Raw genomic sequence first — 17,523 nt, forward strand, 5'->3', positions numbered from 1 at the left:
ATAACAAGATTTCATATACAGGCAATATTTTACCTTTTTTAAAAATATGATAGCTGAATATACACAAAAGCAATAATTTTGCTATATATATATTTACCTTTTTGTGTGTGTGTGTGTGGAAATAGTATGTAATGTAAATATTTATTGATTAAAATATATAACAATTATACATCTAAACTATTATAATTACTATAAATTGTTTAAAATTTAAAATGCATTTTTGTGCTACAAAAGAAATTTTATGTGTGATAATTTTATGTTTCAATGCTCAAAAACACAATTTTACAGATTTCAAATGCATATATTATTTCTCCTAATTTAACTAATAGCTGAAAGTGCATACAATATAGGACAATAATGAACAATAATTATTTTTCATGCATACACTTCATGGCTAAAAGTCCTAACTGAATATCCAAACCCGTTAATATTGATAATCATATAAATACTATATAATAATGAAAATGTATTTACTATAAAAATATATCATTTTAATTGTAAACCATACATAAAATCGTATATATATATTTTTTTTCTTTTTTTGTATAAACCAAATAAATAATATTGTTATTAATAATAATTGTATTATTATTGATATAGTTCGATGACGTTTCTGTGAAGTAAAGGTATCGTTTCTGTTGACACGTGATAGCTCGTAACCATTGGCTATAACGTTCATGTGACGTCGTTCCTCCCGTCAGCCAATCAGAATCCACGACTTTTGCCGCTGTTTAGGGCGCCATGTTTCAATGGACAAAAACTTTTATCAAAATATTTGCTGTAATATCGATTTTAGTCGGCATTAAACGAGTTTTACCATCGGTGACGGATCAACAAATATTTGCGGATCGTTTATTACTCGTACTCAGTCATTTTATGTCAGTATTGTTGCGGCATGAGTTTGTGAGACACTAATGCGTCTCATAGAAACACTTGATTCGGGATTATGATGTTTCTTTAGGACTGAGGCGACTCTATCAAAGCTTTAAAGGTAAGCAGAGATGATTTAAACTCTCTCACACAGCCTCGTTTATGAACTGAAGCTTATAAACTAGTGCTAAATGAACGAGTTATAATGTGTCATGTGTTGCTTAGAAACTAACAGCTCCGGGATTAACGATGTTTTAGCTAACGTTAACGTTTTATCAGTAGGACTGTTTAAATGACGTTTGGATGTGATTGCTGGTCATTTCCGGTCTCAGTGTGTCATTTCTCCTCTCAGATCAGCAGGATGTCCATTGATTTTGACAGTGCAGCTTTACAAACCCAGCAGGAGGAAGAGGAGTATGATCAGGAAGACTACGCCAGAGAACAAGAGGTATCTGTCCAGCTACTGAGCACTGACACACAAATACACACACCTCTCTCTCTCTCTGTGTGTGTGTGTGTGTGTGTGTGTGTGTGTGTATATATATATATATACTTATATATATATAAAACATTACAATATAACACACACACAGAGAACAAGAGGTATCTGTCCAGCTACTGAGCACTGACACACACACACACCCACACACAGAGAGAGAGTTTTCGTATACATACATTATTTCTCCTAATTAAACTAATAGTTGAAATTGCATACAATATAGGACAAAAAAGGACAATAATAATTTTTCATGCATACACTACATGGCTAATAACCAAACCAGTTAATGTTGATAATCACATCATATAATTGTAAACTATACATGTATAAATCGTTCATATATTTGTAAACCAAATTATTAATGTTATTAGTAGCAGAAGCAGTAGCAGTAGTGTATTATTGTTATTATTAGTGTTGTTTTATATATAATATTTTTTTGTCAAACTATTTTTATTTTTTGTGAAATCGAATTGGACAAACATTTGTATGTGCCCCTGAACAGAATGTGACGTCGTCAGTACACCATGAAATCAAAACTGACGATTCATTTTTGTTCATGAATGTTGGAGTGTTTATTATAGATGATTGACCCATATATCTGTTTTCTTATTTTATGACGTTTGCACCGGTGTGAGGGTGGGACTGTAACCGCTCTCCTCTAGCAACCTGTCTCTCACATGAAATGATTGCAGCAATTAGCAATCGTTAATCCCCAATGTAAAAAAAAAATCAAGTCCTTCATTTTTTACATTTTTGTTTTTTACAGATGTTTACTCAGATGTACATCACAATAGGGAGAAAAATGTCCCTTTCATGTTGAATTTAAATCCAATTTGCGGAGAGCAAACACTTTGTTGTTTATTGTATTTCAGCATATTCAGTGTATGTCTGTTTCAGTTTATGTGTCCGTCTTGTTAAAGTACAGTTTTATCTGGTTGTATATCCGCTAACAGACATTTCAATATTTCTGTGTGCCATAAATATTGGAAACTAATTCTGATCAAGTCCTCTGTCAGGGCTGTTCTCTGTTATGGCCTGCAGTTAATGCTTAACATGCCGGTGTAACCATTAAAATCTAGTGTATGAAACACAAGAGTTTGATTTGATCTTTTTCTTGTGATTTTGTGCGCTTACAGTCGACTTTTACAGTGCATGTACTCAAGTGACTCGGCCCACATTTGTTGAATTAGGCTTTTGGCTATTCATTCCAGTCACATGCAGTAACAGTGTTTGTTTTTAAAGGGCAGATCTCCTCCTATCAGAAACATGTGTTCTGACTCATCTTACAGCTATCGGCTGCATGAATGAACACTTGCTGTCACTGGTGCATGTTCAATGCAGTCAGGTGTGTGCTTTCCACTGCCCTACATACTCACAGCTCTTTACTGAAGCTTCACACGAGTTCATCACAGCTCTGAATGGAGGGATAAATTATATGCAATTTCACTTCTCCATTTGGATTAGAATCAGAAACTAATAGTATGAGGTGATTGGTGACATCAGTTCTGATGTGCATCACATGCGCCGTCATTTTCACAGGCTGTTTGTCTTTTTTGTCCATCAGAGGAGGAATGTTTCTGCTCCAGTTAACTGAAACGTATATTCTGACCCCCACAATGGGCCGACCTCAGCCTGGACAAATGAGGATGGCTTAGTTCCTCGTTTTCTGCTTTCTTTTCTGGAGTTATTCATATGACTCACGCTGTTGGAATCCAGCATTGCTGTCTTAGGAGTGTAAATGCGGGAAAGTTTAATTTCTGAGGGAACGTATCAGGATGTGCGGGTGATCCAGCGGGAGTTATGGAGGGTGAGTTTGACTGTCTGTCCTCCGATGCTGAGACATGAGCGGTGTTTAATCATCAAGTGAAAGATACTGAAGCTGCTGAATGTTAGGAGTGCTCAGGCTCCTTTAAGACGTGTCAGGGCCTTGTGTTGGTGTTTGTGTGAGAGTTCAGCTTGTCTGTAACCAGGCGGGTGTGTTTTTGTAAATGGTTGCTATGGGACTTGCAGTGAATGTGCTTTTTTGTTTCTCATAGTTTCAGTGTGTTTGCCATTTAACTTAATATTGAATTACTGTATTGAGCAACTTCTGAGGAAAATGATGATAATGTTTAAAATTACATTGCTCAAGAGATGGCCTGTGAGACACTTACTTACAGCCTACTTACTAGAGATCTTGTGTATTAGTGGTTGGCTGAAAGTTGAAAGATGCACACTATACCAGAACATATATGGATATTTTCTAATATTAGTGATTTTCCTTTTTTATGTCTTTTTTTTTCTTTGTCTGTATCAGCAAATTGATATCAAATTTAATTGTGGATTTTAGATTAACTTTGCTAACCTAAATGAATCACAATAGATAATGTGAAAGAATAACACTTTATAGAAGACTTATGCAGATCCCTCCTTCATTATAGGGACGTTTTTATCATCTTAAAATGAGTAGTTATCCATATTTCCTACCACACGCTATGATAATGCTACAGTGAATTTAAAAAAAAAAAAATTTATTGGTTGGTTTGTTTGATTGTTGTAGCTCCACAAGCTCCTGACTGATCTCCCTGATGATATGCTGGATGACAGCGTAGACTGCTCCTCACCTGAGCTCGACCGATCCACCTGCAGTCACCCAGAAGACAAGAACAGGTACAAAACATATCAAAATCAGCTTATGCAACACTTACCTATTTAATCAAACATACCTAATGTGAAATGTCTTTTTTTTTCAGACCGCAGCATGCCTGGAATGTGCCACAATGGGAGCATCCAAGACCCTCTTCCCATGAGGAAGTGAGTTTATTAGTTTCAGATGCAGCAAAAACAGCCTGATTACTTATGAGAGTCATTGAAAGGATGGAAATGGTCATTAAATTTGATGCATTTAATATACTGAAACAAGTTACACTGACTGTATGTGTTTGCAGCACTATGAGGAGTACGACCAAGCCTCTTATCATGAGGACTACAGCTACAGGAGTCACACGTCTCAGAGCAACAGTCACCCACATCACCTACAGACCGGGACAGAACATTTACCCACCAGCTGGGACCCACAGAACTACCAGTACCAGAACGTAGACTATGCACACTCATCCGCAGGCACGGACGAGTCCCACGGCACTGACTTCTCCACTGGGGACGGGGCGGAACAGGACGCGTACCCTCATAACGCTCTTCAACATGGGGCAGGTTACCCTGGAGATGAGGCACAAGTCCATGGAGAGCAGAACAACATCAGAAAACACTTTCAGGTGAATGCCTGCAGCCAATTTTTATCTCTTTTCTTAAACATTGTATGCATGTTTATAAATTTTGCACATTTGTTGAAGGTTTTTGGCAATGGAGAAGCTAGGAACAAAAACACTGATGCCTACAAGGCCAGTTACCATCCACATCAACCTTCAAACCAGCCCAAGATGTTCAGTCCTCAAGTGACCAGTCAGAATGGCCACTTTGACCAGATTCAGAGGGACTTCCTGGACTCAACTCAGAGTAAGATACCATTATACACTACCATTCAAAAGTTTGGGGTTGGTAAGATTTTTCAGTGTTTTTGAAAGAAGTCTGTTTTGCTCGCCAAGGCTGCATTTATTAATTGCAGTAAAAACTTACTCTAAAAACTATTACATCATTACTCCTGTCTTCAGTGTCACGTGATCCTTCAGGAAATATTCTAATATGCTTATTTTCTGCTCAAGAAACATTTCATGAAAACAGTTTTTACTTGTTTTTTTGGAAACGCTGAACAGCATTTATTGGAAATTGTATTTGTAATGACTATGTTAGTAGTATTTTAGGAGATTGAGGTGTGTTGTATGAATGTTGTTCAGATACAGCAGACGGTCAGCAGCTGGCGCAGCTTCAGATTTTAAACCGAGCTCAATCCAGACAGATCGAGGAGCTGGAACAGAAACTAGAGGACTGCAGGAGGAGGATGAGATATCTGGAGCACCAGTTTGCCATTGTGAAGGGTCAGATTAACCAGATTATCACTGCTTTAAATTCAGCTCTTTCCCAATCATCATTTCCTTTTTTATTATTATTATTATTTTGTTTTTTAAAAAGCTCATCAACATCTCTGTTGCTAGTTTATCAGCTATGTTATTTGATCCCTCATAATACATAACTGCATACTGTTTTCATATTCTGGGTTAATTTTGACCCGGTGGGAGCATAAATTTGTCATAAACATAGCATGTTACAATGTTATTAACTTGTTATTAGCCACTTTTTTTTAAAATAAAAAACATTTAATTTAAAATTATGAGCTATAGCAAAACCAATTGAAAATGAAAAAAGAATAACAATATGAGGAGTTATATTTGAGTATGTCATATGAAATTTATAAGAGTATAACATGATAGTATTTCATGAAGATTACCAGTATTAACTCCTGCATATCCCTTTTCTAACAAAACAACATCAGAACAAAATCAGTGTTACTTGGTGAAATATTTTCATGCTGCAGTGGTCTGAAGGTTGCAATAGAGTAAAATGTGGGCTTCTCCTTTTTCAAATCTTCTTCCCTTTTTTAAATTTAGGCTATTTGGTCCTGCAACTTTTGCTCTGCAGCCCCTTGGGCAGTAGTTCATTTGATATTGTTTACTATTGTTGTCTGTGTGCATGCATTTTCATGTTTTTAAACCGTATTCAGTCCTAAAAACTATTGTATTTATCAGACATTTGAATGCACTCCTCTGGGTCAAATGTGACCTGGAATGTGTTTTAAGTGTTGATCTCATCAGTTTTAATACGAATTTAAGCCACAGAATTTGTTGCTTTTTGTTTAGATGAGAAAGACGGTCTGAGCACATCACTGAAGGAGTCCAGTGCACTAGTTGAGGAGGCGAAAGAGAGAGAAGCGCAGCTGCAGGGGAGAGTCAGATCTCTGGAGAAACAGATCCAGTCTCTCTCAGACAGAGAGCAAGAGGTACGAGCTCATGAATTCAACATCAGTCACACAGCAAGTCCAAGTCAACTCATTGGGGCTTGTTAAAATAGTGTATAGTGGTGATACACTCTGCAGTCCCTTATAGAGAGGAAATGTGTGCGTACACAGAGCCTAAAGCAGCAGCGTGTGGCTGAGGCGGCGATGGACAGCATGAAGCAGCAGATGATGGATCTGTGTCGCTCAGACACTCTGACACGAGCTCGTGAGCAGCACGATAGAGACATGGCCGCCATCCGCGAGCAGTATGAAGCCAAACTGCTCACCCTACAGCAGAAACTAGACGCACAATCACAGAGTCTGAACGAGCAGGTCAGATTCATGTAGATATGATTAACCCCTTACAACAGAGGGCAGTGCAGGCCTGCAGTTTCACTGTGTGTTGTGTGTGTTTGTCAGGCGGAGGCAGGCCAGCGGCTGATGGATCAGGTCCGGCTGCTGGAGCGTCAGAGGGAAGAGGATCAGGTGGACAGAGCCTCCGTCATCAACACCCTCTCACAGCGCCTGGAGGAGAGCCAGCAGCAGTGTGCCAAACTGCTCCACACTGGTATGTGGCTTCCCATGTGCTTCTGTTTGTTTTACTGTTGTGATTGCTCAAGCCTCATGGGTAATCGCACGGGCCAGTAATCTTTTTCTCTTGCAGTTTAAACAGTTTAAGCATTTCAGCTGAACCACAGTGATTCAAGTACACAGAATCTGGGGCCTTCACATTCACTTAAAATTAATATTTTATTGTAATTTTTATATATTCAAATGAGACTTAGTATAATGAAATATAAAAATGAACAGTAACTGTAGTATCTAATTTTTTTTTTAATTTTTTTTTTACATTTACTAATGGTACTTTTGTACCGTTTAATCAATATATCTCCCTCATGCCTGTTACATCTTTATCAAAGCTTCTTTTATTCTCTGCAGGCTCTGTTCAAGAGATGAGTCAGTTACAGATGAAGCTCCAGCAGGCTCAGTCTGCCCGCGCTATCAGTGAAGACATCAACAAAGCCTTGCAGGTCAGTCAGTCCACTAATGTTTGACAGCATTTCCAGTCACGGCAAACATTAAAGCTGTCCACAATTAGAAAAGGTTGTAGTGCCAAACACTCATACAAAAATCCAGTAGGTAAATAACATAGGGTGCGTAGATCCAAAATATACAAAAATATGGAGATGAAAGAGATCCGCACTCATCCAAATTCAGCTAAAAAAGCTTATTACATTTATTGCTCAGAGGTCACAAAAATATGTACAAAAGTGCAAAGGTGCAGATTGTTTTTGGGTATTAACCCTTCCTCAGTGCCATGTGCTACCATGCAACACCTGCTCTGGTTAAAACATGTATTACCATAATATATCTAATGTCACGAAGATACAGAAAACATGTATACATCTCAAAACATATATCAAAAAAATTTGTAAATCATCAAAAGTAATCCATATATAACTACATAAAATATACACACAAACATATATCAGTAATATTATCTTATTAAAGCTGTCCATGATCAGGCTACAAACAGAGCATGTGTTTCTTCTCTCAACAGGACGAGATGACTGAATTAAAGGAGCAGATAAATCTGTATGAGTCTGCTATTAAACATGGAGCCCTGCAGTCTAATGGAGACTGGGAGAACCAGATGTCTGAGTCCTACGTGGACCTGGGGATCAAGAAGTCCAAGTGGAGAAATGGACGAATCCACAGGTAATGTCATGTTGTACAATAACAATCCAAACTGGATTGCTGTATTGTTCATAATGTCAAGCTTCTTGTAATTACTTTGTTTTCCAGCACACCTCATATTGCAGAAGCAGGAGACTCTACCCTGCTGAAGGAGGATGTGGTGCGAGAGCTGAAGAGCGAGCTGCAGCGCTGCCTGAGTCACCTGAAGACCAAGCGTCTGAAGATCTCTGAGCTGCAGGAGGAGCTGCGACGCTCTCAGACTAGAGCAGAACAGCAGCAGACGCAGCTAGAGCAGGCTGAGAGAACCATACGGGACTATAAGGTCTGACCTACAGCAAATCAGTGCTGTGTGCTGTAGTAGATGTTAGACTTACACCTTGTGCGTTTACTACAGGTGAGGGAGAGCAGCTTGGAGAAACACCTGGAAACATCACACATGACTGCCGCCCCTCACAAAGACCTCATCAGACTGCAGGAGGAGCGGCAGGTGCTGCAGGAGAGAGTGGAGGTCAGTGTAACTGAGGACTGAGGACTGTTGTGTCTGGATTAGTGTTGTTTTTGTTAACTAAAAATAAAACTATTAAAAATCATTTTCATTAATTGAATGTTGCCTTGGTAACTAACTGAAATAAAATATGCTTAAGCTGAAGTAAAAAAAAAAAATGCTAAAACTGAAATAAGATTAAATTTAAGCGAAATAATAATATATAAAAATATTAATGATTAAAAATTGATAATCAAATAAATCAACAGTAAAGCAAATAAATTAACTTAGAAGTCAAATGGAATAAAAAAAAAAAATAACTAAACTAAATAACTAAACAAAACAAAAATATTAGACAACAAACTTGTTTGATTTCAGTTAGTTTTAAAGCTTGAATAAAACAAAACAACAATATTAGATGACAAACTTGTTTGATTTCAGTTAGTTTTAAAGCTTAAATAAAACAAAACAACAATATTAGATGACAAACTTATTTGATTTTCGTTAGTTTTAAGGCTTAAATAAAACAAAACAAAAATAACAGACGACAAACTTGTTTGATTTCATTTAGTTTTAAAGCTTAAAACAAAACAAAAATATTAGACAACAAACTTTTGATTTCAGTTAGTTTTCAAAACAGCATTTTTAATTTTTTAACTAAATTATTAAACTAAACCTGAAATTTATAAAGTTATAAATAAACAACTAATAAAAATGACAAAAGCACATAATAAAATGAAAAACAAAAGCTAGTTCTATAATAGTATATAATACTAAAATAACACTGGCCTGGATCTGATTGCTCTAAAAGAAGTTACTATTCAATTAGCGAGTTGTTGGATACTAGATGAGCATCCCTGTTGTGAACTGCAGGCTCTGGAGAAGAGGAATCAGGAGCTGAAGCAGAGTGAAGAGAAGGTGAAGGCTGCCAATTCTGAGCTCTGCACCAAGATGAGGGAGATGATCCAGGAGCTGGACCAGGAGAAACAGGAAGCAGCAGAGAGGTCACATGTTCATACATTTTACTAAAGTGATAGTTAATCCACTCTAGTGCAGCTTCTGTGGTTTCATATGTAAATTCATAGATATGTATGGGTAAATCAATAAAACTCACAATAAAAATCAAGATTACACAACATTGCATTGCCGAAATTTAAATTCCTGAAGAAATTGGATAAACTTTCACTGATAAGGATGTGTTTGTTTGTGTCTTTTAATGTATATTAACTTAATATTACAGGTTTTTTTAAACTATAGGACCTTTTAAATGTTGTTGAAGCTAACTGCTTTGTCTTGTTGTATTGTGTTAGTTTAGCATCATCTGATGAAGTCTACTCCAGATATAGATATTCATGCATGCATTTAACTAGGGTTGCAGACTACAGGCTTTGAATATGGCAGACGGCTTACGCATAGCGGCTCATAGAAACAGCCACTAATAGGGCATCTACCTATACATATCTAGAGGTGAAATGCTCTGTGTGTGCAGGGATGAGAGGACTCAGCAGCAGTTCAGGGATGACGTGGTGAATCGTGTCCGGGAGGAGCTCACACAGGAGCACACGGCTCACATAGAGCAACTCTCCAGCCAGCATCAGCAACACATCCAACAGATCGAGTACTGCACTACACCTTCACCTTTACACAAAAAGATCGGAAACTTCATAATGGATTACAATCTTCATAAAGTATGCAGAAGCTGACTTCTATTAACTCTGGGTCCATCCACAGGTCAAAGCTGGCTGATCTCAGTCAAGAGGTGTTAGCTGTGCAGGAATGCTACATTTCTGTTTGCAAAGAGAAGGACAAGCTGGAGGAAAATCTGCAAAACAAGCTTGAAGAACAGACGAGACTGAAAGAAAATGAGGTAAGCACTAGATGCTGAATAAATAAGTTAATTTATTGATTTATTTAATTGTGTACTTTATTAATTTTTATTTAAAATATTTATTTAATGCAGTTTTATTTATTTGTTTAATTTATTTTTAATTATTAGTTTTAAATTTAATTATTTTTATATAATTTTTTATATCATTGGTTTAGAGAGTCTCCCTGTCTAATTGGGGATTTATTTATTGATTTTATTTATTTGTTTGTTTGTTTATCTATTTATTTATTTTTATTTTTTATTAAATTGTCTTTATTTAAATATTTATTTGATCAGTGATTAAGTGTAATTTTTATTGCATTTTTTTTCTTTTTTTAGTAACTAATTTATTTATTTGTATGTGAATATTTAATCAATGCATTGATTTTTTATTAATAAATTCATATTTATTTAATTCATATTTATTAGTATTGTTGTTGTTGTTATTATTATTACTGTCTATTTAGGGGAACAGGTTTTCTTCTGAGAGTCAAAAGTCATTTGATCATGTTTCTTGTTTGAGTTAAAGAGGCGAGAGGAGAGCGAGGCTGCTCTGGAGAGACTGAGGTCTGATCTGGAGCATCAGCATCAGGAGGACGTGTCTCGGCTCAAAGCCCAGTGGAAGACAGAAACGCAGGCAGAGATTGAGCTGCGGGTCAGAGAGCAGCTGGAAACGGCCAGAAAGAGCTGGCAGCAGGAGCAGGAGACGGTTAGTGATGATGAGCCAATTACATCAGTGATCTTTCTACTCTGTGCCAAGCAGCATGATCTTACTAAATGTCACTGTTGTGCCATCCAGATGTAGGTCAAATGCTCTTACAGTTGGCCTTTTATGTATTTTATCTGTCTGTCTGTCTGCATATCTTTTGCCTGTATTTTTGATTTCATCTGATTATCTGTTTGTTTTTGTTTATCTATCTGTGTTTTGATGTTATTTGTCTGTGATTTGTCTTTCTTGTTTGTCTGTCTTTGTGCTAGTTGGAGCAGTCGTGGGCTCAGAGGTTACAGGAGGCTGAGGAAGAGGTCAGGAGGGCCAGGCAGTCAGACACCCGTGAGGGAGCGTGTCAGACCAGCTCCTCTGAGACGGCGGAGCAGCTGGAGGTCCGGCTCAGCGCTCAGAGGGAGACCCTGCAGCAGGAGGCTGTGACGGCCCAGGACAGAGCCGTGGAGGAAGCAGTACGACACGCTCAGAGAGAGATGCAGCAGAAACACACTGATGACATCACACTACAGGTGTGACTGATTTACAGCCCCTTAATGTGAAAACTAATTTATTCAAACATGCATTAAATAATGAAGACAACAGGATCAGTAAAAATATAATGGATATTTAATATAGTGCTTATATTTAGAAAAATGCTCCTCTCTGGAATTACTTTTTTCTTCTTGACTATCTAGTTTATGGACAAGCTGTTTTATTGATATTTTTTAATTGACGTCTTTCCTCAATTGTAACATCACTGTTTTGGTCAGTGATTTCGGCCCTCCAAAACTATTTTGATGTAAACCAAAAATTGCAGTTTTGGATGAGAAATTGAAAAACTTGAGTGCATCACTACTATAAACTTACTGTATGCTAATTGCAAAGACAATTTCAAAATGATCAACATGATTAAACTTTTCCTGAAAAGCCTGTTGCACACATTCTACCACAAACCTTCTGTCGTCTGATTAATGGTATTTTTTAGCAAGTAAAAGTCCCCCTTCAGGTTGTGGTTCACTTGTCTTTTTGCTGAGAAATATTTACTGAATTTTATGACATACACTTAAAAATAACTTTTTTATTATTAGTAATATTTCATGATATGAACACTTACTAGACTGAAGCAACTTAGGTTTACTTGATTATCCATGCATCATTATTTAGAAAATTCATATTAAAATCATATTAAAATTCATATGTGTGTATCAGATATGATCATCTCTCATTGTATTTCATTGCATTATGTTTTTGCCCCATAATAAAAGCTATAGAGCTTTGATCATAAAACAAAGCATTTCAATGTCATTGTAATAAGACAAATAGGAGAAATAGTGACAACTGATATTTATATGCATTTTATGAAAGTAGTAAGATCTCATTGATTTACAATCTATCAGAATTTCATCTTACTTTTTGGCCATTAAAATACTGCTCCAAATTGTATATTTTTGCTTCGTTTTGGATTTTTTTTCCATTCCAGACTTTTATCTTATATGTCAGGATTTACAGAGTTGATAATGATTTCTGCCTTTTCTAGGTTGAAGGTGCGATATCAAGGGCTCGTTCTCGATGGCTCCAGGACTTGACCTCCCTCGCAGAGTACAAAAGCAGCCTGCAGACAGAGAAAGATGAGTGGGAGCGACTTCAACAGCAGCATGTCCAGGAACAGGTATTCGTTGTCGTGATCATTGTGAAATAATTTATTTTCTGAACTGCTCAACACTCGCCTCCTGGTCCCAGGTGTCCTCGGCTGTGAAGGCAGTGGAGGAAAGGTGGCAGGACACGCTCCGCACCAAATGCGCTGAACTGGAGCAGTGTAACGTGAGAAAAAGTGAGCTCCAGGAGGAAGTGCTTACCCTCAGCACCCAACTGGAGCGTGCGTGTCAGGAGCAGGCTGGCCTCATGAAAGCAGAGCTGGCTGCGGCCCGAGACGTTTGGATCAGAGAAAAGCAGGAGGAGATGTCCCGCCTCAGGGCGCAGCTCCAGAGAGAGCAGAAGCAGAAATTACAAGCCGTCTTGGAGCAGAACCTGGAGCAAACCGACAAAGAAAGAGACACAGAGCTGCAGAAAACTCTCAGACAAAAGGAGCAGGAGTGGAGAGATCAACAAGAGATCAGGTTCATAATAATCACCATAATTAGGAGGGTTTGCTAAGGCAAGCTAGAACAGAATTTGGTTTAAGCAGGGCCTTTTTGACATGAGCCAATAAGCAACAACAACAACAACAACAAAAAAAACCTTATCTAATATGCCATATGCACTTAATACAATTTTCTGTTATTTCATCATTATTTATCTTCTATTGTATTAAATGTTCATTGGTATTTTGAATGGGCTTTTTTTTCCATTATCACTTCTATTCAGTTTAATTTATCATTTTTCATTGTCTTGTAAAGTATTTTAAAGTTTAGGTTTTTCATCTATTATTTATATTTTATTCTATTTCAACTTTATTTCAATTACTGAAAATTATTTTTAATAGTTATAATTAACACTAACAACACTGATATATATATATATATATATGTTTATTAATTAATGCTATATATATATATATATATATATATCTATATATATATATATATATATATATATATATATATATATATTATATAAATATATTTATTAAATATTGCTGTTTATTTATAATACAATAACTTAATTTTTGTAATAGATTTATAAAACATTTGTAATAATACAATAATACAATGATCAGTAACATTTAATATTCACTTTTATGCTTTGTGGAGCTTTATGTAAATACATTTTTAATACTATAGATATTTATTTATAGTGAAGTACACAAGTGTAAACAGTTGCTGTCATTTTACATAAATAATAACATTTTAATCAATAGAAGCAAAGTCTTGAAGCATAAAAGGGATGAAACCTTTTGACTCGTGAACACAAACCTTCTAAACATGAGTTTATGAATGAATGCTGTATCAGATCTGGTGTTTTAAAGGAGCACTGCTGTTCTGCAGACTGCAGCAGGAGAAGCAGCGGGTGCTGGAGGAGGTGCTCGGTGATCTAAAGGAGGTGCTGCAGGAGGGAGTGGAGAGGAGAGAGAGCGGAGAAGAACTGAAGCTCAGCAGTGCACCAGGAAACATTAGATCCAGAGTCTGGGAGATCTGCAGAGAGTCACTCAGTCGAACCATCAACCAAGCCAAGCAGGAGTGGAAGAAGGTGCGTGTCTGCCTCCTGAGAAAACTTGAAAATCTACTGTCACTGCAATGAGCACAGCTGCACTCCGAGAGATTGCACTTTATTACACAAGAACTGTCATCATAACTAAAGAGTCTCTAGATCATCATCAATCTCCACCCAGAGAAACACACTAAATATTTCTTTCTCTCACACTCCAGAGCAGCGAAGACAAGCTGAGACGTGTGCTGAAGGAAACCCAGGAGCGCCACGAGGCAGAGATCGGTAAGACTCACATCACGCACACCTCACACTGCTGGATCAGCGCCTCTTCCCTCCTCACGCTTCCTCACCCTGCAGCTCAGAGGAAGCAGAGTGAATGCACCGAGTCTCTGGCCAAACTCCAGAAGAAGAATCAAGAGCTCCAGAGACATCTAGAGAAGGCCTGCCGGCAGCTCCAGAGGAGCGTACGAGAGCACAAAAACACCCTGCAGAAGATGAAAGGTGCTGCTTTTTATTCAGAGCCGTCTGCGGTTTTCATTTTTGTATTTTTTTTTAGTTTTCATTTTATGTACTTTTTTCATTTTTATCATTTAGCTTTAGCTTTAATGTTGCCAAGGTAATTGCGACTCAGAATTGTGTTTTTAAGTGAGAATTGTGAGATATAAACTGAACATAAAAAAATCTGTTTTACAGAGAAAACGCATTTCTGAGGAAAAAAAAGTTATGATTTAAAAATTCACAATTACCTTTTTTATTTTATTTTTATTCAGTGGCAGAAACAAGCTTGAATGCTATCTACATATTCATTTTTTTTTTCTGAATAATTGATTTTTGTTTTATTGGATTTTATTTCTCAGTTCATTTATTGATTTATTTGATTATCAGTTTAGTATACACATTACACATCACAAACCGTGTGGAACAGAAATGTTTAATCTTTGTTTTTAATGTCGAATCAGATGAGCACGAGGCAGCCCTGCAGAAGGAGCAGCAGGATCATCTCAAAGCCCTTGAGGAACTGAAACAGACCTCGAATGCAGATGCACTTTCAGGGTTTGTAAACACTTCAAGTTTGTTTGATTTCTTTCATAAGAGCACGTCATTGACTACGAGTGCAGTGTGTCTTGGAGCAACACTAATGGTCTTCATCAATGTTTCAGCCGTTCAGTCAGCCAGCAGAATCTTCAAGCAGGTCTTGAGGAAATGAAGGAGCAATACATGAAAGCCGTGGAGAAAATCAAAGGTGAGTGAGTAGTGGTGTATTTTTATAAAACCTAAAATTATAAAACAAACGTTATTTAAAATCAAATTTGACTGAAGTGAAGTAAAATAAAAATATTAAATGTCCTTTATTTCAGCTATTTGCCAAGAAAATGTTCTCATTTTCATTAACTTAATGTACTAAAATAACAAACTAAAACTGAAATCAAAATGAATAAAAACCTATGTAGACATGATAAAAAAAATCAAAATGACAAAAATGGAAAATATAAAATTAAAAAGTAATCTAAACTATTAGTAAAAGCTAAAATAAACACTGGTGCAAGACCTTTAAAAATATGTTTTTTAATATAAGCAACTAATTTGCCGACTAAATTATTTGTTTAAACAATAAATCAAGATATTTTCCTTATTTGTATTATATTTGCTTAAGTTGCTTGAGTTTAGTTTCTACACCCTAACTAACTTACTAATGGTTAATAAAGTAAATTCCTCAGCTCATTTGTTGATGTGTTTGTAGGGGACATGCTGCGTTACCTGCAAGAGAGTAAGGAACGGGCAGCAGAGCTGATCAGAACTGAGGTGCTGAGGGAAAGACAGGACACGGCCAGACGCATGCGCAGGAGCTACCTCACCTGCCTGCAGGAGCTGCTGGAGGACGGAGGCCAGGCCGCAGGGTATGAGGAACCACAAATGATCTTCTCTCTGGTTTTATGATTAGGTTTTCATTCTGCTCGTGTTGTGTCTCCAGAGCGGAGAAGAAAATCATAAATGCTGCTAGCAAACTGGCCGCCATGGCCAAAGTCCTCGAGACCCCGGTGGTCAAACGCAAGCTTTCGAGAACCCAGAACTCTCAAGGTAAAACCTCTACTCAGCCAAGCCTTCATTTGTAGCATGATACAGCACTTTAATCTGGGAAAATTGGTTTTTGCTTAGGTGGATCAGAAAAACTGGACATTGAAACCAGCGGTTCTCCTGCTAAAGTCCTCGGAGCTGAAGCCCTCAAGGATGGTAAGGACAAGCAGATCCATCAGGTCCACAATCTAACGGACACCAAATATACATCCATATCGGCTGAACAGAAAGCCGTCAAACCTAAAGCCCTCGAACCAGATTCTCTCAAGTCTGCATGTGGATCTCAAGACACTTTTACGGTTGCTCAGGTAACTCCGAAGCACACACACTTTGCACACAATAGAGCTTTTAACAGTGATGTCAGGACCCCTAATGTCACACTGAGAAAACAGAGCAGGGAAATGTTCATGGAGGGTTTTGGAGAACCACCATCGGTCCAGCCCTTCCTGATCAAAGAAGCTCCCGTTCGGGATGACGGGCACAGTGACTGGAGTTTAACCAGTAACGGCTCCAACTTCATCGACAACATTCACCTGACCTCCTCCTATCCAGAACCTGGGAAGCTGTTCTCTGTTAACGGTGGGTTGGACTTTGGAAGCTCCATCGGTGATAACTCTGATGTTACGATGTACAAGGAGTTTGTTCAGCCTCTGTCTTACTCTAAACCCAATGTGTGTGTGGACAGGAGAACAAATAAACACAGAGAGCCGATCCCTGGATCTGAGGGACATGGTGTCCGGAAAAAGTGTCCAAAGAGCTTATTTTCAGAGTTGAAAGTGCGTCAGCAGGACAGTGGGTTCGACAGCCCATTGGCACTGCCTCAGAAATGAAGTTTGGATTTGTTTGTACCTGAGCAAACATATTTTTGTATTTAAAAGAGTTAAGCTTGTGCAATGTTTTGTTTTGTTTTTTGTACGTGTTTGAGCCAAACGTCTTAGCAGTTGTACTGTCCGTGCATGAATTTGTTACTTCTTAACTTAATAAAGCAACCTAGTTTTACATTTAATTAAACTGTTTCTCTGTTATCTGCTTTCACACAAGATATTCAGGCTACCATACTGAATAAAATCATAATTTTTCACATGCTGCAAAAAACGCAAAGAACAAAGTGACCGTTTATCATCATCTTACATTCCAGACACTTGACTGCAGTTTATTCAGACTGTTTCTGTGCCTCCAATCAAAGTCCACTGGCAGATAAGACGAGGTCAGAGATTATTGTTATACGTAGCCTGGGTTAACTTATGAA

At 37.5% G+C, this 17,523-nt stretch overlaps 1 protein-coding gene across 5 annotated transcripts; it reads left to right on the forward strand.

Annotated features, from left to right (window-relative positions):
- The first annotated feature begins 698 nt into the window (after positions 1 to 698).
- Positions 699 to 17,280, forward strand: LOC109050788 (centrosomal protein of 152 kDa-like). 5 transcript variants are annotated; one of them, XM_042715631.1, is made up of 29 exons: positions 699 to 991; positions 1,223 to 1,318; positions 3,909 to 4,018; positions 4,102 to 4,162; positions 4,297 to 4,623; positions 4,702 to 4,864; positions 5,203 to 5,343; positions 6,163 to 6,302; positions 6,432 to 6,632; positions 6,720 to 6,867; positions 7,239 to 7,330; positions 7,861 to 8,018; positions 8,106 to 8,319; positions 8,392 to 8,505; positions 9,355 to 9,485; positions 9,971 to 10,099; positions 10,213 to 10,348; positions 10,872 to 11,057; positions 11,327 to 11,581; positions 12,589 to 12,720; positions 12,792 to 13,168; positions 14,036 to 14,237; positions 14,417 to 14,699; positions 15,158 to 15,251; positions 15,359 to 15,441; positions 15,940 to 16,096; positions 16,171 to 16,277; positions 16,356 to 16,853; positions 16,960 to 17,280. In XM_042715631.1, the coding sequence occupies exons 2-29, from the start codon at positions 1,232 to 1,234 to the stop codon at positions 17,046 to 17,048; spliced, it is 4,815 nt and encodes a 1,604-aa protein (XP_042571565.1). In that variant the 5' UTR covers positions 699 to 991; positions 1,223 to 1,231; the 3' UTR covers positions 17,049 to 17,280. The 5 variants fall into 5 exon arrangements, with proteins under 5 accessions (XP_042571565.1, XP_042571564.1, XP_042571561.1 ...); XM_042715630.1 differs by having other exon boundaries at positions 16,356 to 16,582; positions 16,667 to 17,280; XM_042715629.1 differs by having other exon boundaries at positions 700 to 991; positions 14,417 to 14,480; positions 14,556 to 14,699; positions 16,356 to 17,280.
- Positions 17,281 to 17,523: the final 243 nt, after the last annotated feature.

This window comes from Cyprinus carpio, chromosome A25 (genome assembly GCF_018340385.1).
Source record: "Cyprinus carpio isolate SPL01 chromosome A25, ASM1834038v1, whole genome shotgun sequence".
In the NCBI taxonomy this organism is placed as follows: domain Eukaryota; kingdom Metazoa; phylum Chordata; class Actinopteri; order Cypriniformes; family Cyprinidae; genus Cyprinus; species Cyprinus carpio.